Source organism: Ictalurus punctatus, chromosome 7, assembly GCF_001660625.3.
Source record: "Ictalurus punctatus breed USDA103 chromosome 7, Coco_2.0, whole genome shotgun sequence".
Lineage (NCBI taxonomy): Eukaryota > Metazoa > Chordata > Actinopteri > Siluriformes > Ictaluridae > Ictalurus > Ictalurus punctatus.
This window is the reverse complement of record NC_030422.2, coordinates 16714418-16739261: the sequence shown is the minus strand read 5'-3', so window position 1 is coordinate 16739261 and position 24844 is coordinate 16714418. Positions and strand designations below refer to the sequence as shown.

At 38.2% G+C, this 24844-nt stretch overlaps 1 protein-coding gene across 2 annotated transcripts; it reads right to left on the bottom strand.

Moving 5' to 3' along the window:
• Positions 1 to 7: 7 nt before the first annotated feature.
• On the bottom strand, positions 8 to 18580 carry gal3st4 (galactose-3-O-sulfotransferase 4). 2 transcript variants are annotated; one of them, XM_017473247.3, is made up of 4 exons: positions 18179 to 18580; positions 9515 to 9625; positions 6967 to 7273; positions 8 to 5935 (listed from the first exon to the last, which is right to left on the bottom strand). In XM_017473247.3, the coding sequence occupies exons 2-4, from the start codon at positions 9619 to 9621 to the stop codon at positions 4940 to 4942; spliced, it is 1410 nt and encodes a 469-aa protein (XP_017328736.1). In that variant the 5' UTR covers positions 9622 to 9625; positions 18179 to 18580; the 3' UTR covers positions 8 to 4939. The 2 variants fall into 2 exon arrangements, with proteins under 2 accessions (XP_017328736.1, XP_047012390.1); XM_047156434.2 differs by lacking the exon at positions 18179 to 18580 and adding an exon at positions 11386 to 11730.
• Positions 18581 to 24844: the final 6264 nt, after the last annotated feature.

The following is a 24844-nucleotide window of genomic DNA, read 5'->3' as shown; positions in this document are numbered from 1 at the left end:
TCAGATGTTTCTGTTATTGAAAGTTTTTATTTTTTTTATTCCATTCAACCCAACCAGGACCACTTCTCCCATTTATATACATACAAGTAAACTATTGATCCAAGACCAGATACTTACAAAGGTATTTTGAAAAGTTGTTTCTAACCAAACCTCAATATTCAAGTAACATAAAGAAATAGAATATCATACACAATTTCCTATGGTTCAAACGGAATATTTACTGTATTGTAAATATTTACTGTGTTGTAAATTTACTATAATGTAACACATTATGACAGCGTATCAATATCACATTGAATTTGCAGCATAAGTATACAGTGCATCCGGAAAGTATTCACAGTGCTTCACTTTTCCTACATTTTGTTATGTTACAGCCTTATTCCAAAATGGATTAAATTCATTATTTTCTACAAACAATACCCCATAATGACAACATGAAAGAAGTTTGTTTGAAATCTTTACAAATTTATTAAAAATAAAAAAACAAAAAGCATACGTATTCACACGTATTCACAGCCTTTGCTCAATACTTTATTAAGGCACCTTTGACACCAATTACAGCCTCAAGTCTTTTTGAGTATGATTCTACATGCTTGGCACACCTATTTCTGGGCAGTTTCTCCCATTCTTCTTTGCAGGACCTCTCAAGCTCCATCAGGTTGGATGGGGAGCGTCGGTGCACAGCCATTTTCAGATCTCTCCAGAGATGTTCAATCGGGTTCAAGTCTGGTCTCTGGCTGGGCCACTCAAAGACATTCAGAGAGTTGTCCTGTAGCCACTCCTTTATTATCTTGGCTGTGTGCTTAGGGTCATTGTCCTCTTGGAAGATGAATCTTCGTCCCAGTCTGAGGTCCAGAGTGCTCTGGAGCAGGTTTTCATCAAGGATGTCTCTGTACATTGCTGTATTCATCTTTCCCTCTATCCTGACTAGTCTCCCAGTTGCTGCCACTGAAAAACATCCCCACAGCATGATGCTTCCACCACCATGCTTCACTGTAGGGATGGTATTGGCCAGGTGATGAGTGGTGCCTGGTTTCCTCCAGACATGTAGCTTGCCATTCGGGCCAAAGAGTTCGATCTTTGTTCAATGTTTGGTCTGAGAGTCCTTAAGGTGCCTTTTGGCAAACTCCAGGCGGGCTGTCATGTGCCTTTTACTGAGTAGTGGCTTCCATTTGGCGACTCTACCATACAGGCCTGATTGGTGGAGTGCTGCAGAGATGGTTGTTCTTCTGGAAGGTTCTCCTCTCTCCACAGAGACACGCGGGAGCTCTGTCAGACTGACCATCGGGTTTTTGGTCACCTCCCCAACTAAGGCCCTTCTTAGGCCCTAGGTGACCAGCTCTAGGAAGAGTCCTGCTGGTTCCAAACTTCTTCCATTTATGGATGATGGAGGCCACTGTGCTCATTGGGACCTTCAATGCTGCAGAAATGTTTCTGTACCCTTCCCTAGATCTGTGCCTCGATACAGTCCTGTCTCGGAGGTCTACAGAAAATTCCTTGGACTTCATGGCTTGGTTTGTGCTCTGACATGCATTGTTAACTGTGGGACCTTATGTAGACAGGTGTGTGCCTTTCCAAATCATGTCCAATCAACTGAAATTACCACAGGTGGACTCCAATCAAGTTGTAGAAACATCTCAAGGTTGATCAGTGGAAACAGGATGCACCTGAGCTCAATTTTGAGTGTCATCGCAAAGGCTGTGAATACCTATGTACATGTGCTTTTTTGTTTTTTATTTTTAATAAATTTGCAAAGATTTCAAACAAACTTATTTCACGTTGTCATTATGGGGTATTGTTTGTAGAATTTTGAGGAAAATAATTAATTTAATCCATTTTGGAATAAGTCTGTAACATAACAAAATGTGGAAAAAGTGAAGTGCTGTGAATACTTTCTGGATGCATTGTAAGATTCTGGTACTGAGAAAAGTTTGTTGGGTCAGCAAAGCTTTCTTGCTTCATATTTCTTAGACATCTCCCTGTTAAGATTTTGTTTGGTGTCAGTTGCATCCAATCTCCAATGACTCTGTAACTTCCTGTGCCTTAGGGGGTTGTTTTGTCAGATATAAGAGCAACAGTAAAAACACACAAAAAACAAATCCATCTCAATTATAGCTTAGGAATTATATTTTCACAGTCACAGGTTCTGTATTTCCTAACTAAAAAGTATCGCCAACTCTTTGGTGTACCTTTAACTGAAATAGCATCAGTGATGTAAATGTAAATTCAAGTTTTCTTTTGTGTACCATCTTTCACTGTAAGATATCGACTCTTGAGATCAATTATGACAGAGCAGCAATCTAATACAGGTGTAAACAGAATAATGGAAACACCAGCAGACCAGTAAAAAGGGCAGTTTTTGTCTACAAAGCCATTTCTCTGTTTTTTTTATGCTATCATGTCAGTACAAAACAAATAGGAACTGCCAGACGCAGGCAAATTGAGCTGAAGGCTTCATTTAGTCTTGTCAAAAAAAGAAGGGAAAAAAAGAGAAACAACAATTTCAGCAAGAGTTGACAAAAAGGCTGAAGCACATCTAAATCATATTGCTTTCTTACAATCCCCTAAAGGCTGTTAGGTATTTGTGTATTTACTGGTTGACAAATGGTAGCCCCTATACAGTACAAACATTGTGAATATAATGATGCAAAGCTTTGGTTGAGACCAAGGAGTCTTAATTAGTATTCAACTTGATTTCCATCATGCAATATGTTGGCATACGTGTTGGCACACACTTTCAATCCCCCTTACTATTTGCCATCTTTTACAAAACATTCGCTCTAAATATTGATTTAGAATATGAAAAAAAAAAATCTATAACAGATTTACATTAGAAATGTTTTTGTTTTGATTTTCTCAGACGCCAATATTCCCCATAGATATTGCCCTCGGCCCAAGTGAATTTGTTATAGAAAAGTATAGCAAAATACAAAATCATGATGTACTGTGGCAATAACCGATGAATCTGGATTCCTATTAAACACAGGTGTTAGTGAATGCTATCTATAAACATGCACAAAGTATTTTAACGTACACTACACATCATCACTTACTATAATTATAATGACTACACATGGAGTGTTCTGCTTTAATAATTATGCTTGAACTGATAAAAGCTATAAACTTAGAAATTTAAACATGGAAGCTGAACGCCCTGTTAATATGTTCAACTTTATCAAGCTGTGCAGTGCATTCAGTCAAATTCATACCAAATGTACATACCGTCATTTTGCATACCACAAGATTGAGACGCTTGCATTTTCAGGAAACTATAAATACATTACATACATTAAGATTAGTTTTTTAGAAGGAAAAAACATGAATACAACAAGCATTAATAATCAAGCCCTGTTCCAATTTGTTTCATACAGTAAGGCAAAATCACAACATTTTGGATTTTAGATTTGGGCACAGATATGTACTCGATTATTTACGGACATTCTAGCTTTCTTGTATTCAGTTAACATTCACCATCTGCAAAGTATTCATCTCTGTCACTCCAATTTCGCTAGAAAACCTCAGCATAATCATGCACAAGTCTACCTACATCAAGTCTGTTAAGTGGTATCTGTTCACTGCCATAAAAAAATGAATAAAACACTGAAAAGTATTGGTAATACTACACTAATGTTTAAGTACACTAGGTCTTTACTAATGATTCTAATTCAAATTCCTCTGGAATGTAAAATAAATATATAACCATTTTAGACACAGATATTCAAAAATGCAGCATAAATAAGAGACAAGAACCTCTGACAGGAGCCAAGAGGTAGATTACAGTGAGCCAAATAGCCCATTCCATCTTTCCATCTGATGGACCAAAAACAGCCAATTACACATTTAATTTATGCTCAGTTATTTCAGTGTCATCAACTGGAGACATTTTTTGTAGCTTATGTAATATGCACCATGATACAATGCTATGACCATGACAAGCCCTGTTATGGTAACCAATGTCAAAATAAAAGGGCTGTAGCAGTCCAAAAAGGATTTCGTAGTTTTTTTTGTGATTGTTGCAGCCAAAAATGCTTGATTTTACTGCGTTTTATTCTTTAAATTTGTGATGCAATATGCAGAGGTTTTTTTTTAATTGAAAACAAAATTGTTTTGCACAATCTTTCGCAGTGATTTTTGTTGGTAAATGAGACTGTATTAGCTGCACTCATGTTCGACGAACGTGAATAATTCATTTGAATTCATTTCAGCAATCGTAAAATCCTGGAGGGACTGTGCTGTAGTATTCCAAACAGTGAGCCTTCCTCCTGCAGTCCTGCACTAAAAAGCTAACTGCTACTGTGATGTACTGATCATAAATCAATTGCTGACACCCAAAGCAATGTCATTGATTTTCATTCCATTTATTTCCAAGATTTGTGCCAGACAGTAAGGGAACTATGGTTCTGCTTTAGTGGTATTTGTACTCCAGTCGATGGCTTTACGCTCTATTTCAGCACCATCACTAGGCACGGAAGCAGTGTCAATCTGAAAAGTGCTATGTGGCTCAATGCCACAATTGTCAGTGAGTGGGACGGAGCGTGAAATGAAATGTAAAGTGTGTTTGTGGGAGTGAGAGACAATGGATAGCATTCTAAATGCTTTCGTACCATCTCAGCTCAAGGAAAGCAGCAAAAGAATCCGACACCATGCACCATGATGTAAACAAGCTGCATCACACTTCACCCAGCATGCATCATTCCCACTGCTGTATACTGGGGCCATTTGCATTGTATTTGTACCACTGCATACCTCAATACAGTGATATTACACACTGACATCCAAATCACATGATTTAATGCATGATACCTAAAAAGGGCAGGATGAAGAGAAGTTTAGAAGCTGAGCAAGTCTTACAAGTCAGGATCTAACTCCGGCTCTGAGTAGTCCAGTGCACAGGCCCAGTGGAGCCATAAATCAGGAAAAACTGTGGCTGTTTCACTCACTATCTCAGTTTCCCCATGTCCACATGTTCTTGGGATTGATTACGGACCAGTATGGTTCCATCCCAATCTCTCTCTAATGACTCTCCGGCATGATGTCCAGTCCTATGAGGTGACAAATCCTTCTTAACAGCAAGCCCAACTGCAGCCACTGCTGCTCCTGGAAGTTGCTGGGCACGCGGAAACTGTCGGAGATCCAACAGATCCTTGTATTGGATCTCTGGCCTAATCATACGCAGACAGGCTTGCCTTGTGGCATTGTCCAGACCCAGCTGCAACTCGTACCCCAAAATCTTCACCAGGCCACTCTGGAAGGGACGGATGGCCCTGTCCCGAATGCGGCTAGCTTCAACCGGCCGGCCTCCATCACGCAGACATACACGGGCCAGAACCTCACGTCTACTCCTCAATAAGTTCACCTCAGTGTTCATCCTCACTCGTCCAAATCTCTCCACCTCGTACCAGAAAGTGCTGTTAAAGGCTTGGTACAGGTGCCAGTCCAGGGCATTCCACTCACGCAGCTTCTGACGCTGCTCTTCTGTCAGTGCTAAAGATGCTGGAGCAGCGGCATTTCCCACCCAGCCTGACCTACTCTTGGATATCTGCTGTCTGGCATTCAAGTTAAAGGATACAACAGCATCCAGAGGCCAGCAAAGAGCATGTCGGAGCAGCACCATGGACTGGTCAAAGTACTCAGACAAAAGGATAAGTTTAAAGTTGCGTCGTACCGCTGCTTCACCGCGTTTTGCAAGAGCCAAGGAGTAGTTAGCATTGTGATCAAGGCCAAAGTCAAACCAAAGCAGGTTGCGAGCATAGTGGTTGTTGCGCAGCCGGGGGTCATAGTATTTGTTCGGGTTATCTGCAAAGTCACCTAGTCCCTTTGAACGCCGGAAGGCAGGGGCAACATTTTTGTAATAGGCATAGGAGGACTCGGCTAATGTCACAGGGTCTCGTAAAATGGAGAAATAGAAAGTATTTGCAGGCATGACTTTCTCCACCTGTGGACAGAGAACAGACATGATATCACTTTTATTATATAATATTAGTATCTAGTGAATATTATGTGTACTTTACATGTATACAATAATATACCGTTTCACAGCTCTACTCCTGGAGATCCACTGCCCTATAGAGTGTAAGGTTTCCCATACTCTCAACACGTTAGCTAATCTTTAAGCCCTTCACTTTCTAGAACTGAACTGAGTAGGATGGATGTAGGGAAAACTGTGCAGGGCAGTGTGTCAGCTGCAGTTATGTAAATCTATACACTTTTAAGTGCTATATATAAATTTCACTCAAGAAAATGTGGCATTGATCAGAGGAACCACTTGTGTTTTGAGCTGGGTCACTAGAACAATCCTAGCACACGTACATTGCTGCTAGAGTAGTTGCTCCCTCTTGTGGACCATCATCTGCCTGCTATGTGTGAGTAGGTGGATGGGTAGGTGGTTGAGTGAGTGAATGAGTGGATTGCATGCATTCTTAAGAGTGTGTGGGATTTACTACAAGTTTCACAACTGGAACATGAACACAGCATTATGGATGCAAAGCCCTATTCTTACAGAGTATCCTATATCTAACCTCTACATCACTACAACACATCTGACGTACAGTTCTGGCCTGAATATTTCTAGATAAGATAGCTGAAGCCTATACTTATTTAAATATGGATGTTGTTGTGCGTTTAATGGCAATGTTCTAATGAAAGTCTAACAATATTAGAAGTATGGAAGCTTTGAAATATTTATCTTTCAAAGCGGGTTAACAGCTTTGTATCTATAATAGATGAAACTCTTCTGGCTGTAAGTGTTCGGTTATCAGTGCACTAAATTGCTAATGTCACTCGGATCATCTGTAAGTAACTAGGTGACAGTGATGAGTTACAAAGCTATGTGTTACAAGCCAGGTCTAAGAATTGTTTCACTACTAAAAATCATGTCATTCAGAGGACACACTGCTTAATGAAGTATTGTTACATGACAAAACTCCATTGACATTAAAACATAGTTAACAACATTTATTCCCATACCTCTGGCTTGTAAAAGCGCATGTGGTTCCCCATGATGTCAAACTTGGCTACATGGGGACCCCTGTACCCTTTGACCCTCTGGGCTATGAAGGGGAGAGGATAGCCAAACTGGTAGCCCATTGGGAGGGCAAAAAGCAGGCCCTGCTCCTCACCGAAGCGGTAGAGCATGTTGAGAACGGTGCTGCTGGCTGTCTTGTGGGTCTTCAGGAACATGATGTGTGTTTGGGGCCTGCAAGAGCCAAGAGGAGGCCCCTGTCCTGTCTCCGAAAGAGAGAACAGAGACCGAGGCCGCTCCGGCTGCACCCAACTAACAGTATAAGAGACAAACAAAGACAAAGGGATGTGTCTAGTCAGATATTAGATAATAAGAGGTAATAATAGAGAAACAGCATGGTGGTACTAGAGTAAGTGAAATGAGTCTACTGACATCTTCCATTCTATACATTGGAACAAAATGCCATTTCTTCAGAACCATGGTGAAATAGCACAGCTCACACCCCCACTGGATGCCATCCAATGTGCAATGTTCAATGGAAGCTATTGAGACTTTGTTACTGTTACTAGATGTTTCAACCAGTAGGGTCCCATAAAAGGGGGAGACTACAGACTGCAGACTACAGAATTAAAGTATTTAATTTCCAATTGCTCAGAATAGTTTTCTTGGTGATGGTTAGTACGGTGAGAAGAATGTTGGTGTTTCTCATAGTAATGTTTATTGCTGATGGTGATAGTGGTATAGGGTGGTTCAGCAGGAAGGATTGCCATAATTGGCAAAAGAAAGTTGGATTGGTATGCAGTCTTATATGGCACTGCTTAAGTGCAAATGAAGCCTGGGAATGAAGTTCCCTGTAGTCTATCTGACAAAGACTTGGAAATGTCGTCACAAAAGAGAAGAGAGAGACAGAGAAGCCTCTGTTTCCTCACAGGAGAGTGATGGAGAATGAAGGGAAAGGGAATAAATGAAAGTAAGGTAATAAGGGGGAAACAAACTAAAGGAACCCAAGGAGAAAGAAGTAGGTCAAGCTCCATGACTTCCCAAAGTAAATGTGATCAATTTGATACTGTAGCTACAATCAAAGCACTATAAAAAGAAAAGACACCCCACGAGTAATGCACTGAAAAGCTACAAGATTAAACAATGTTTAGTATACTAACAGCCTAAGCAACAAAATCCACTTACTTAATTTGATTATTTAGTAATGATTTAACAGCAGCCTTACAGTTTAAAAAAAAAAAGAAGAAAAAAAAGAAATGGTTCTGGAAAAGGTGAGAATGCCAAGAGAAAAGAAAAAAATAAGTACAGTGATAATAACAGACTCCTGAAATGGGGGAAAACTCTAATTAAATATAGAATACATCTTCTATTAGTCATTTTGTTTATACTTGACTTATACTTATGACACTGTATATGCGTTCACTTCCTGTACTTTACACATTTACATATATTTACATATATATAGCTCAGGGGTATTCAGAATTTTTTCCTATAAGCCCCACTTCGGAGTTTTTGAGAATTTTCATCCCCCTCCAAACAAAAAGGGAAAAAAACCTTGTCAACATATTGCCTACTATGAACGGGAAAATAAGTCAGAAGGGGATGATAAACATTGTGAACATTGAGAAACATATCACAGTGCATTTTCAATTTAATCTTTTTACAAATATCTTGTCTAATGTCCTTACTGAAACCACGAATGGAGAGCAAACCAAACAAAGTGTTTGATTGCTTTCTACAGTGTACAGTGTACAATACACTTACAATTATTTATAACCATTAAAATGATTTGTAAAATCATAAAAACACAGCACAACTCTGCTCACTACCTGAAATCCTACATTCTTACTAGCAAGAGACAAAGTGACAGACGATCATTCATTCTTTATGTACATGAGGGACATGGGGCTGCAATTTCAGAAACTGCAAGCAACAAGTAGCGACATGTCAAGTAACATTTGAATTGAGATTTGGTCTGAGATTTCTTCAATTTCCCACTTGCAAGTTTAGTTCCTAAACAAAAAAATGTTAGAAAACACTTAGCGCAGTGGTATCATCTTAAGTTGTCCTATTTGATTAGAGACATTAGGAAGAAAAATTAAGCTTTTAAGGAAGTAGCAGAGATTGTTGTTGAGCGAGTGTATGCAGCTGCCAACAAAGCAAGGATGAAGCCTGGAATGTATCGTCTTGTTCAAACAATCAATTTACACACTATTTAATTTATATTTAACTAGTTAGCCTTAGAAGCATTTACATTTGGCTACTACTTTTTTAGCATCAGAACAAAAAAATACTTTGAAACCTTTGAAGCAGGGGGGTTTTCTTATTTTTTGGTTGATTTGAAAGTCACCATCTTTGACTGAGTAGTAGGTCAAATATATCATTATAAACTGAGTGGTTAGCATTTCAGCGTTGGACATGCCTGCTATGTTGCTTGCATTCTAGTCTTTCCCGATTTAAAAAATTAACAGATTTCTTTGATCACAAAAGGTAATGACTGAGGGAAAATGCCGTTATGTGAAATGTTGAATGGGCACCAGGCCACCTTCTGACCTTTTATTGAAAAGGACCCCCAGGAGTTGGCCTGCAAAGGCGATGACCACAAACACCAGGAGCGCTTTCCACTTGGGTCCCAGCCGATAGCATCCCAGCCAGCGCATTCTCCTAGTGCAAAAAAAGAAAAGAAAAACGAGAGAAATTAATATTTAGAGTACTCTGCCATGGTAGATGATGTAAGAGCAGAGAAATGAGGTGTCCACCCAGCAGCAGAAAAGCTAGATGGAGACAAACAAAAGTGGATTAATAAGTGAACCAAGAAATGAAAATGTACAGTGGAAATGAAAATTACAAGCACTATCATTAAAACTAATTGAATTCGTATAATTACTTTTTGTAACAAATGTAAATTATGTTGGTAACGTGTCTTGTTGATCACAGCTTAAAGGTCTGGCAATGAACTAACTCATTTCCAGGTAACCAGTGAATAAAAAACAACATTAAGAACACAATATTATGATATGTGAAGCATTAAAACAGGAACTATCAAGGGATCATATGTTTGGTTCCAAGTGCTTCACTGCTCTTTGGCAACTCCTCTGGTTCAATACTAAACACATATATTTTGCCTGTAAATCTCTGAGAACTTCATGTATGCTTTTTCTATTTTATTTTATTACAAAAACAGTTCAGGACATCATATAAATATTAAGTTAAAAAGCACTCTCTCAAGCATGTGTTTGTGTTTACCTAAGTGATGTCTGTTATAATCAACAACACCCTTGTTTCAGTAACTGGTTGGTTATTGGATCTTGTTACAATGACGGTGACAATGAAATGCTGATAATTCCATTGGGAACTACAATGGGAAATAAACAGGCTGCACTCAGCCACATGCAAGGATATAACAATGTAACAGATGTGTATAAGTGTGTTCCTGTGTGTGCATACATACAGATGCAGGAAATGCTTAGAAAACACCAATTCAAGACCGTATATGGGTGACCTTTCAGATCTAGGAATTGATCAAGTTTATGATCCAGAAAGCTAAAACTGATGATGGCTGGCTATTGCTATAAATAAAGTCAGCCGTCACTGAAGATTATAGTACGTGTCTGTGTGAATTGCTGCTGGAATAAATGTGATACAGTGAGTAAAGCTTAAGCAGATTCATTTTCGACATTAAGAGATCTGATTGCAACACTGATCTTATGTCAATCCAACCGATCTCAACACATGTACACTTGGGGTATTGCTTAAAAAGCGTGCTTTCAAGGAATAATGTTGGAGCAGACTCTGAAATGAACAGAGTGCACAATCAAGTATGGAAGGACTAGGAGGAATTATGTGCATGTGGGGTGGAGTGGGTGTGAATGTGGGTGGAGATTGCCCCCCCCCCCCCCCCCCCCCCTTCTTCCAAAATGTCTGTGCAAAGCAAGATGAAAAGACAGACCTTTAAACACGTCCAGATTAAATTGACTAAGCTTCACTGACTACGCTGTGAGTCTTAGGACTTTGTGTTGTTACAGTTGTTAGGCAATTGCACACAATTATTCTGCCTATCATTTTTTTTTAAAAATAAATAAAATTACTGGTGGAAAAAACAAGGAGATGATTGTGTGGACAACAGGACTCCGTTGCACTAAAGAATTAAGAAAACAAACGTCTCTTTATCCTGTAATCTGATGTACAAAGCAGCAGCAATGGCTGATAACCGCGTGCTACGTTCAGTCACAATTTTAACTCCAGTGCATAAAGAGACAATGAAGGAAAAGTGTGTGCGATGATCGGGGAGCCTTTGTTTTGACATGCCTGCTATTGCTTGTCTCGTATATCGCCTCCCACAATGTTAGCCACAACCTCTCTCGGAAACCATCACTCAGAGCCAGACTTAGCGCTGAAAATAAATCATTGCTGCTCGCGCTTACCTCGCAAAGAGTCTGAACAGCATGATAAAGCCGGGCCGGAGTCGGCAGAGACCCGGTGCATGTCGGCTAAGATCGGCAGGAACGCTTCAGATCCACCCAACCACCACCACCACCATACCCTGCGACCGATCCATGGACACAAATCTAGTCCAGCTAAAAGGACAGCGGAAGTAACTGGTCTCTGATGCGTGCTGTATACTGTCTCGCACCCGAGGCCAATTCGCACTGTTCCTGATTCTGGAGAACAGCAGATATAGATGATGGCGCGCGCTTTGTGTGTTAAAGAGAGAGAGAAAGAGAGTGTGTGTGTATGTGTGTGTGTATTCAGGTAGAGGAGGGGGAATGAGTGGGTGTGTTTTGGAGCAGCTTCACACAGTTTAATATAAGCCACTCTCTGACGTCACACCCCAGCGGTGCAGATGCAGTTAAACGCACTAAAAATCCATTTGCGACAGCAATCATCTGCAGGGCTAATGTGTTTCATTTCCATTTATTACACGGATCCAGTTCTTTTGTTAACATGGATTTCATTACACTAATCTGACTTAGCCTGACACTCTAGAGTAAACATGTAAACAGAAAGGGAAAAAAAGCAACATCAGCAACCTACAGTTGTTTTTCACCCTCAGCTAATCTGCAGTGCAAGCCAACTGCGAATGCAGAACAAATCACTACGAGAGCAAAGAGGTGAATCAGTGACAAGATTTTAATGATGGTTTTCTGCGGAGTCATAGTGGCTACTTTGAAAGGACCTATTTGGATGCCAAACTGTAGCGTGGATGTGTTGGAACACCAACTTTGAAACTCTGTCAGTGACTTTCTGTAAAAAAAAAAAATAATAATAATAAATAATAATAATAATAATAAAAAAAAAATTAAAAAACAACAAAAAGTTAAAATTATGCCAAAATCGGATTCTGATATGCCTTTAAACTGAAGGCTAGCTGCCACTTATCGGATGTGTATCAGATTTCAATGCCTCAGATTTCAATGCTGTATATTAGAATTGAAAATGCAAAATTGCATGTGGATTTGCTGTGCACAGTGTCAAAAATTTGATTTGGGCCACATTTCAATGCAGCAAGAATGTCATGAGTTGTTTGAACACGTGTTATTGGGTATTAATCATTTTAACTTCTAAATCCAGATATCCATCCATTTTCTTTACTGCTTATCCTATTCAGAGTCATGGGGAGCCTGGAGCCTATCACAGGGAGCTCAGGGAACAAGGTGGGGCACACCCTGGATTGGGTGCCAACCCATCGCAGGGCAGAATCGCACACACATTCGCATACTACAGACAATTTGGAAATGCCAATCAGTCTTTGGAATCTGGGAGGAAACCGGAGTACCCAGAGAAAACCCCCTGAAGCACAGGGAGAACATTTAAGCTCCGCACACACATGGCAGAGGCAGGCTTCGAGCCCCCAACCTCAGAGGTGCGAGACAAAGCTGCTAACACTAAGCCACCGTGCCCCCTTAAATCTGAACAATAAAAATATTATAAATCTTTTTATAAGGGGGGGGGGGGGGGGGGGGTTTATATGATCTTTGCTGTGTGATACTGCTCTGTTCTATGCTTGCTCAACCACTATGCAAAATACATAATTCATTGCTGATTAGTTAAATGGACTGTAGCAAGTAGAGGTATTTACTTCACAATATTATTAATTATGCAAGTCTAGTGTTGAGACTCTGTGTGCAACTAAAATAACCGAGGAAAGAGAAATAAGAAAGAGTAGAAAGCCAGACTGTGGGTCCTACAAATGGGAAGAGAGCATTGTGGAACTAATGCTATTGAGGAACTAATAACACTAACTAACAGACAAAAATAAAACCTTGGTTTGGTAGAACAATTGTTGGCCTTTTTACATGTCAAGATGGTCATGTGAAACTGTGATTTTGGGAAAGAATGCTCATGATCTACTGTAAATTACTTTTAAGTAAATCATATATGCACTCTTGACCAAGTCATTTTCAATCTGTGCAATAAAAAGCATGCCTTTTGCTGTGCCATATGCCATTTTAAATAAACATAACTTGAGCATATGGACCCATAAAATTGGAAGTCCAGTGTATGCATTTTCCAGCAGCAGATGAGAGAGATCAAAGAGGTTTCATGAATACTGCAGACCATAACAGTATGAGTCTACATTCCTTGGTTGAATTTCAAAAAGACAGACATCATGTTTGAATTTCACATTTTGCAGATAGTAAGAAAAGTTCACGACAACATACGGTAATGTAGCTCTCAACAGGATATAGAGTGTATAACTGTATATGGCTGTCACTTATTCTGTGGAATTTGCTTGGCCTAACTTGTGCTTTTTAGACATAACTTGAATATAAAACCTGATCAATCACATGTTTGACCATGTTTAGACAAAAGAGTTATTGAGTTTGTGCATGGCTCAGACACTTCAAGAGTTTTAATTTGTCCAACTCTAATCGAAACCTTCTTAAACTGTTCATCGCAATCAACCATCATTAGCTTCTTAACCACACAACTTGGCTTGATTATCTGTGTAATATACTACTGATTTCCTCTGTCAATTGAGAAGAGTCCAATCCATGGAGGTTAAAATGGATTGTAGCCCTTTAAATGTCAGATACTTTTCTGCCCCCTTTATTATTTTATAATATTAAACTAGTGCTTGTGCCCTGAGATGGACTAGCATCCCATCCATGGTGAATTCTTCTGCCCTGTACCCAGTATTACTGGGACAGGCTCTAGTTCCACTGCAACCCTGACCAGAATAAAGCTGTTACTGAATATCAGTGATATACTGTATATCATGTAGATGTCTTATGGTATTTCCAACCTAAATATTAACTACAGAATGGAGTCATGTTTACATGGTATATATTTAAAGGATATTGGAAAGTACAATAGAAGGTAGGAAAGTAATATAGATTACACATTTTCATATAGATCTCTATGTTCACTATATGGACTGTATGTAGGCAGCTGACACTCATATGTGCTTTTTGAACATCCCATTCCAGATTTAGTGCACACAGATTTAACGCCCTCCACTCTTCTAGGTAGAATTTTCATTAGATTATGAAACGTGGCTGTGGTGATTTGCCCTTTCAGCCACATGAGAATTAGTGAGGTCAGCCAATGATGTCAGGCGAGGAGGCCTGGGGTGTAGTTGGCATTCCAGTTCATCCCAAAGGTGTTCAATGGGTTTGAATTCAGGGCTTAGTGCAGGCCACTTGAGTTCTTCCACACCAACCTTAGCTAACTATGTCTTTATGGACCTCGCTTTGTGCACAGGAACATTGTCATTCTGGAACAGGTTTGGCCCCTTAGTTCCAATTAAGGGAAATCTTAATGCTACAGCTTACAAAGACATCCTATACAATTGTGTGCTTCCACCTTTCCAACAGTTTGGAGTAGGCCCACATATGGGTATGATGGTCAGGTGTCCACATGTTTTTGTTCATATACTGTAGGTCCAAATAACTTCATAGTATGTCAGAGAAATCATATAAAATATTATATATAAAACAAAGTCTATTATTATTATTATTATTATTATTATTATTATTATAAACATCAGAAAGAACTGCCAAATAAGTAATATGAGAGTCAGCCAGGTCTCACAGTCTTTTATATACTATGTAGTATATATAATATAGTATAGCTACAGTGCTGTGAAAAAGTATTTGAGTATCCTGATTTCTTTGGTTTTTGTGTATATCTTGTAATAAATTGTTTCAGAAAATAAGACAAAATTTAAGATAAAACAAACACAACCTGAGTAAACACAAAATATAGATTTAAATGATAATGTTATTTACAGAAGCAAAAATGTTATCCAATACCAACTAGCCTTGAGTGAAAATGCATTTGCCCCCGTAGTTACTAATTCCTCAAACCTATGAAACTGCATTCGTAATGGGGTTCAGCTGGACTAGACACAACCAGGCCTGATTACTGCAAATCCTGTTCAATCAAATCAACATGCAAATAGAACTTCTTCAACAACATGAAGTTGGTTAAAAGGTCTTATCCAGTAACACACTATTTCAAAATTGAAAGAAATTTCAGAAATGAGGAGGAGTAAGGTGATTGAAATACATTAGACTGGTAAGGGTTACAAAGCTATTTCAAAGGATCTGGGACTCCAAAGAACCACAGCAAGAGCCCTTATCTCCAAATGTAAAAACTCAGCACAGTAGAGAAGCTTCCCAGAAGTGGCCAATCTTCCAAAATTCCTCTATGAGCACAGCAACTACTCATCCAGCAAGTCAGAAAATAGCCAAGGACAACATCAAAGGACCTACAGGGCTCTCTTGCATCAATAAAGGTCACTGTTCATGACTCCACTATCAGAAAGACACTGGGCAGAAACAGCATCCATGGAAAAGTGGTGAGGTGAAAACCACTGCTAACCCAGAAGAACATTAAGGTTCCTCTGAATTTTGCCAAAACACAACTTGATGATCCTCAAACCATTTGGGAGAATGTTTTGTGGACTGATAAGTTGAAAGTGGAACTGTTTGGAAGACAGGGGTCCTGTTACATCTGGCATAAACCAAACACAGAATTCCACAAAAAGAACATCGTACCTACAGTCAAGCATGGTGGTGGAAGTGTGATGGTGTGGGGATGCTTTGCTGCTTCAGGGCCTGGGCAACGCAATAATTGAGGGAAACATGAATTCTGCTCTCTACCAGAAAATCCTAAAGGAGAATGTCCGGTCTTCAGTCTGTATGTTGAAGCGTAACTCAAGCGTAACTGGATTATGCAGCAAGACAATGATCCAAAGCATAGGAGTAAGTCCTAGTCCTAGATGTAAGTGAAAGACTGATCTCCAGCTATCAGAAGCATTTGGTTGCAGTTACTGCTGCTAAAGCTGGCACAACCAGATTTTAAATTTCAGTGGGTGGTTAGTTTTTCACATTGGTGATATGTGTCGGATAACTTTTTTTGCTTCAATAAAATAAATAATAAATAACAACTGTATGGTGTGTTTAATCAGGTTGCCTTTGTTTTATGTTGTATTTCATTCGAAGATCTAGAACTATTTATTATGAGATATACACAAATACAGAAGAAATCAAATATTTTTTTAGAGCACTGTATGTAATATACTAGGGACTAGAGTTTGTTGTGACTGTCCTATATATTGATTTTAAACATTATTGCAAAGGTATCTACTGGGTTTAGGCTTAATGTTCTCGGGTTATTGTTGAGTCACTTTCAGCAGGTATGAAAACCACAGACGAGAAAGCTTGCATGGGCAGAACACCCGTGTAGCCTTCTGGCCCAGTTTCTCCACATTAATATTTTATCAAGCAGGGCCATGTTCACATAGACGTGTATTATTTAGCAGGATTGTGGAGATGATGTGCAAAAGGCAGATGGAGAATCCAGCATATGGACAGCAAATGCCATAAGCAGTGGTATGAAAACCTTAGATGTTTAAAATAGGCTTGTTGCCATAAGATGACATTTGCTTAGGAGAAAGGATTTATAAAGATATGGATTTGTTTAGGATTTCTGTCAAGAGTGATTCAAACCACTGGCTCAGGGGAATTTTTTAATCATTTCTGGAATGTGCTTGGTTCTTATATACATCATACTCCCACTGCCTGATCATATATGACCATGTTTCCCATAAGGCATACAACCTAGTGTAATCTTTTTTCATAAATACCATTCAAAGGACAGATGGGTGAGAAAACTGATCTGTGTGCATTGTTTTAATCTATGTATGCAAACGGGAAAAGGTTTTCAAATAAATTTCTGTATTTTTAATTTAGTTTTTACTGAGTAAAATGCACTGTACTTTTTTTTTTAACTTTAGAGTCTAGGCAGTTTCAACTGCTTTTTTGTTGACTGTGTAAATAATTTGGTATACAGCTCACGTAGGCTACAGTTTGCTATAAGCCTGAATTATGGACTGCACATGGAAACTAGTTAGTGAATGTCAAATGGGATAAACACAAACAAGATTAGCTTCACTAATCGAGTGGCCAGAATAATCTGATTAATTTCAAGGTACGTAATACTACCAGTGAATGTCCATTTAATGACTGTTAAAAATAATAATAATATATTTATTTTATTTTTTACTTCTGGATCAATGCTGGACAAGTAAGCACATGCAAAGACATCTGAATAAATGCTTATTTAAATCAAAAAAACTCTTTTTTTAACTCGCCTCAATTTCAAACAGATATGTGATATCTTATATTTGTTTCAGGACAGACTTTTGTAGCTTCAAGTCAGGTGACTATAAAAATCAAACACACACACACACACACACACACACACACACACACATATATATATATATATATATATATATATATATATATATATATATATATATATATATATATATATATATATATATATAAGTTGTGTTTTCTATTTAATTGGGGGATTTTTGTTGTTTTTGTTTTGTTTTGTTTTAAAAAAGGAATTAACTAATTTTACAGTGGAAAACTACATCTTGCAAGTTGGTATCATTTTGGTACCAAAACAAACACAATACAACAAACTGTATAAAAACTGTTTGTATTTTACTAAGAGAAATCCCAAATTAAATGTGGCTTATAACTCAAAAGTATGCATGCACGTAATGGTTATATTGTTACTGCAAAAATATAACTGTTGTGATTTCCCATCTCTCGTGTGAATCCTCTTGGTTAACTGAAAAAGCAGAATACCACAGTGGCCAAACAAGTGCTGCGTGTCAAACTTTCAGAAGGGGTTGTTTCTAATGGAAAGCTCAATAGGAACTATATAAAACTTTTGGGGCACTTGTGTACTCACCGTGTTGGTCAGAACTGAAGCTGTAGCCGTTTTGAGTGAAGAACTTTGTGAAATTTCGCCTAGCGGTCTGAGAACTCGGTCATTCCTGCTGTAGTTGTTTCCTCAGTCCGCCTTAGGAGCCAAACCCGTGTGTGAGAGTACTGAGTACACTCTGAAATTATCCTCTTGTGGTATACGAGGGGGGAAAAATGCAGTCCAGCTGACGGAGTGAGCACTTTCTTTCTTTTTGAAGAAGAAGAAGATGAAGATGAAGAAGAAGAAGAAGAAGAAGAAGAAGAAGAAGAAGAAACACACTTTATTGTAGTTCTCGTCCCTTCTTAGTGTGTTTATCAGGTACATGCAACCTAAGCCACTCTCTGGCAGTCCCCCATCCCCCACTGCATCTCCCTCTGTCTCTGTCTCTGTGTGTGTGTGTGTGTGTGTGTGTGTGTGTGTGTGTGTGTGTGTGTGTGTGTGTGTGTGTGTGTGTGTGTGTGTAATTTCTCCACTTAGGTCAAGCCCAATCTAAAATAAACCCACATTAGGTAGTGCTTCTGCAAGGCCATTTTATGCGTACTAGTATGAAAAATGAGTTCTGTAATTGTTCTAACTATGATTAAATTGTTCTAGATTTCTAAAAGGGTTTTACCTGGAACATTTTCTGAAAGAGAGCCTGTCTTTTTGGGTTCTATACATAGCCTCAAATCCAATTACAGCACCTTTTCTGTGCAGTGGAACCTGTGACATGGAAGTTTAGAAAAGAATGGGTTAAACCTGGAGAATTATTCATGTAGAAAGCAGATTCTGTTGTGGAAACTAGGGGGGAAGTTATCTTTGCTAGCTTTTTTAATCCCCTTTTCATGTGTTCAATATTTAGCCAAATAGACACATAAAGAGAAGCTCAGCTGTGGATGGTGTGTTATTTTCTTGGCACTGTTTTTCTGTTCCTTACTGTACTCCATTCAGCAGAACAAATGCATTCATTCATTCAACTCTGCCTGCTGGACACCACACAAAACGCACACATGGTTCACATCTGACTCTTTGTAAAAGATTGACAGGATTTACCAAGTAAGGATTAAGGCAAGGGTTCACTCATAAACCTGTTTAAAATCACCACTTATTGCTGAAGTTTCTACTCACAAGTAGTTGTGTAATACAAAAATATTGTGTATTATATGAACATCACTGTTCTTGGATTTATTAAAATTCCAGTTGACACTTTAGTTTTTAAGTCGTTGAGTTTTAGTTTACACAAAACTCATTAAATTCAGGTAGCCAGACTTACAACTATAATAACATAATAATAACTATAGCAACTATACCAGCGTTCATAGTGGTTGATCATGAGCCCCACCACTGTAACATCATTAACTCTTTTTACCAATTTGCTAAGACACTTAAGGTTCTTATTCTTAAGGTTCACTTCTTATGCTTTAAAATCTCATAGCTGTAATATAGCCCTAAATTATTAAGTCATTATTTTCTGTGTATACGGCTGAATCAATTTGCCTGTGCTCAGTAATAATGTCAGGAACTACAGAATATGCATTCATCTACTGTCACATGGCGGAGGATATGAACAGATCTCCATGTCTCATCTGTTTCAACTTTGTTTATGCATCAGTGATGGTTTAACGGTTCGAATGTAGTAATTGGAAGATCTGGTAAATTGAAATCTCAGAACTGCCAGAGATCCACCACTGGTTCCTTAAGCATAATTGTCAACTACACAGCTGCTATAGCTTGTATTGTATCTAGTCTTAAAGACCACAGAAGTATGTCATTACTTACATTTCAGTTTTATTCCTGCATAACACACACACACACACACACACACACACACACACACACACACACACACACACATGCACACAAACACACACACGCACGCAATCACACATGCACACAAACATATATAGATGTATTTATTTACAATGCCTAGCATGTGACTCCAAAATGTCCCATAGATGTTCAATTTGGTCAAGATCTGGTGACTGATAAAGTCATAGCATATGATCAAATTTTCATATTCTTCAAAGCAATGAGTGATTCCTCATCTCCTGTGGATGAGGACACTGACATTCTGGTGGAAACCATTCGCATCAGGCTAGAAATGCTATAGACATGTCTGTATATACTCATTCTTTTATCATGTACACATACCATAGAGGTTAATTTTTTTGGTTTACAATTACTAGCCCATTTGTTGATCTACCGCTGACCAGATGTTAAACATCATGTGGCAAATCTGGTTCTGAAATTCCATTAATCCTTTATCATATTACTCAGTTTCCATGTACTCTCCAAGTGACATCTAGAGGTGAAATGAGCACCAGCACTGCCTGTAACAGCTTCCTCCAGAATACATTTACACAGATCTTTTCATGAACCTGATGATTTTGTAAAAATAAATAAATAAATAAATAAATAAATAAATAGATAGATAATAATAATAATAAAATAAAATAAAAAAAACATGTCTAAAACACTTTGTTAAATATAGCCTATTTTATTATTATGTTATATAATTTGTGTGTGTGTGTGTGTGTGTGTGTGTGTGTGTGTGTGTGTGTGTGTGTGTGTGTGTGTGTGTGTTTTATTCCAACCAGGAAGATTTCCTAGCATAAACAGTAATCAAACATTTTGGGGTAATTTAGTCTTCACACTACTATATCACCATGTCTCTTCTTTCTATCATTAATCATATCAGGAAACTTAGTCATGGTCAATGTTGGGTAAGTTACTCAAAAAAAAGTAATCCACTACATATTACTAATTGCTTCTTTAAAATTGCAATTTGATTACATTACTGAGTATTGCATGTAAAAATAATCAGATTACTAATTACTTTCAAGTTACTTTCAAAACCTGTCAAACCTACCCAAATACAGTATGAAGTGAAACTCGTGGTTCTTTCAGTAAATTTAGCATGTGTGAATATATGACATGGTCAGAAAAATTTGGATTCATCATAAAACTTGCTTTGGGTGTTGTCACTGTTGGTAGGCTAGCTATCATGGTGATCAGAATCCACTTACTGATCAGAAGGTGGGGAGATCAGGCCCCAGCACCACCAAGCTGCCACTGTTGGGTTCTTGAGCAAGGCCCTTAACCCTCTATGCTCCAGGGGCACTGTATCATAGCTGACCCTGTGCTCTGACCCGAACTTCCAAACAAGCTGGGATATGCAAAGAAAAAGAATTCACCTGTGCTGTAATATATATATATATATATATATATATATAATTACAAATAAAGCTACTTCTATCATTGTATGGTTACACTACAAAGTGAAACTCATAGTTCTTTGAGTAATTTTAGCACACGTCATGATCAGAAAAAGCTGGATTTATCATAAAACTTGCCTTGGACTGCCAAACCGATAAAATATAAAACTTCTCTAACTAGGCTAGTTTGGTGTCGCTAGCCATGGGGAGGCACAGCTAAGCTATCATTGTATGGGTTTAGCTGCTGCAGTGCCATGCAAAGTTAATTATCTTTCCCTATTCTCTGCTCATATCATGTTCACGAAACTGGAACTCATATAGACATTTACACACCTTGTTTTCCTGCTCAGCATGTGAGTGTTTTAGTTTCAATGTAGTCAAAAAAATCAATGTATATAAATTTTTCCTCACACTAACTGTGTGAGCTAGCGTATAGGTATAGGTCTCTGTGGAACATAAATTGGCGTTTCCCAAACAGTGGGCGCCTTCAGAACGGATAGGCATTGTTCAACCATCCAATCAAGTACGATTATGATTAGGGTTATGGTTATTTTAACAAAGCAGGTAAAGCAGTTGAAAAAACGGTTGAAAATGCCCAATAATTGGTAAATGCCTTTTTTGTTCTGCATACTGTAATTGAGAGCTGTCAGCCAATAAGACACGAGTGTTTCCATGTATTGTCCTGTAAACGCTGTCTGATTGGGCTCACCTTCGTTCACTGAAGATATAAAATTACAACACTGCCAACTTCTTATACTGGTATTCAGTTACGTAGTGACAAACCGCAACAAGTGGAGAATTATTTAGAGCTAAAGAAAAAATATTTAGGACTACAGCTCTGAATGACCAGGCCAGGTTACGCCACTGACAGCCACGCAAAACCTGATTAATTTTTTAAATGCATTTTACTTAATATTGTTTTCTTAACAATAAATGTGTAATGCAAGTAGGCCTAACACAATTTTTTGACATCAGTAACTGTAATCAAATTATAGACATTTTAAATGTAATGCGTTACATTACTGTGTTGTCAGAAAATGTCAGAATACAGTAACTCGTTACACCCAACTCTGATTATTGCAACATTCAGGTTTTTTAACGGCTCTGTATTGAATATTAAGTCACTTACAAAAAAAAAAGATGAACAAAACCAGCTGCTAAACAAATACATGTAACATACTAATTACATTTAAAACACTTTGTAGTCTAATACACTTCCACCTATGAGGCACACGTAATTAGGTTAGCCATAGTTTTGTATGAGGTGCAGATTAGGGTTTAAATCTCAATTATTATATGTCAATTATTCACACATTCATGTGTGCTATGGAATCATCAAACAAATACATATGAAATGCTTGCACACACCAATGTGAAACACAGACTGACACACCAACATTACGCTCATGCATACATAATAATTAGACATGTGCAAATACACACAGGGCTCTACAGTGCGACCATGAAAAGTACTTTGTGCAACTTGAGCAACTTGAGCAACAATTTTGTGAAAAAATATATAGGCACACTGGTGAGAGTGACCTGTTCGAAGTTGTATAATACAATCGGAATAAAAACTATAACTCTAAAATGCATCTAGCTACACCGCACTTAGCTACTTTTGCATTGCTTTTCATCACATCAGTCAACAGAACAAGAGTGCAAATATTGCAAAGAAGCCATTATGATGACAAGAGTAACACTGTACAGAGAGCTTACATTTAATTGTTTATGATTATGATATGATCCTGATTAAATCTTAAGCAAAAAAAAAAGATTGGTATCTGGATTGGTATTGGTCGATCAAGATGACAAGAAATTGGTATCAGCTGTAAAAATCCTGATCGGAGCATCAGTAATGAACGGCATTAAACTAAAGCGTTTTGCATCTGGTTGATAAATGAACTCACCCAAACACATCCTATATGAGATTATTCAGATATATACACAATATACGCAGAAGAGTTCGCGGACTGACTCAACAGTGTAGCTTTAAATATATTTAAATGGAGCAGACTTCAAACACTGAACATTGAGGTTTATTGTATTTGTTTACAAGCTGGAACAGGTTAAACGGTTGTTGTTTTTTGCATACAGCCTGTAAAATTAACTGAAAATATTACATTTAGTTTATCGGAAGGTAAATTAATGTGTCATGGCTCACACTATGTTCCTAAATTCTGTCATAATTGACAAGTTCAAGTTTTCTCATGCCTACTTGTGCGTTATATTGTGGCACATTAACGTTACCATCTCTAAAAAAACAAAAAACAAACCAAACTTCAACTATGCTCCTAAATTTTTGTAATTAGGAGCACAAGTGCTCCTAAATAAATTGTTACCGTAGCGCCTTGACACATATACACAAACTCCATACGTGCATACACACTTATAAAACACTCACCCATACAAACTTATAAAACACTAACACATATACACTTATAACACACTCACACATATGCACTTATGAAAGACACACACATATACACTTATAAAACACTCACACATATACACTAATAAAACACTCACACATATACAGAACACGTAAAAAGTGAAGCATACGTTCTACTTTAAACATCAGGCTACTGCCACCCCTCCTCTCTCTCTCTCTCTCTCTCTCTCTCTCTCTCTCTCTCTCACTCACTCACTCACACACACACACACACACACACACACACACACACACACACACACACACACACACACACACACTAATAAACAAACACACTGTTGGCTACCACTATGTGACTACTCCACTTCCTGTCAAACACTTGATCAAGCACGTTGTCTGAATGTCAAAATTAGTTTTTCATGTCAAAAACAGTTTTAACAACAGAATTGTTCCCTATTATAAAAAAGTGCATTATTAGCTAGCAGTCAGTCAGCCAGAAGATAGTAAAAAAGAAAGAAAAGTGAAGGTGGGGCCTTGTATAACAGGTGGGAGTTGGAATACTTATTTGTTGACCATAAAGGAAACCCCGTCTGTCTCGTTTCCAGGAGACTCTGTCCGTAATGAATAACATAAGACGTCATTATGAGACACAAAACACAGTGACAGATATGGGGACTTGAATAGACAAGAGAGGCAACAGAAAGTGTCAGAGTTAGGCTTTAAGAAAGGTCTTGTACACCAGCAAATAATGTTTTCTAAAGCAAAAGCACAAAGTGAAGCAGCTGTAAAAGCCAGTTGGATCGTGGCTGAAGAAATGGCTGAATCAGGCCGACTATACACGGAGGGTGATTTTCTGAAGAAGTACATGCTTAAAGTTAGCTATGTGCTATGTCCTGATAAAAGAGAAGCATTTGCAAGTGTCAGTCTTAGCAGAAATACAGTGGCAGATCATGTGGATGAGCTAGCCATAGATCTACAAGAGCAGCTCACTGAAAAAGGAAAATCCGTTGTGGTTTTCTCACTTGCTGTGAAGGCAAAGTATGATTCAGTCAGGACTGGACAGTT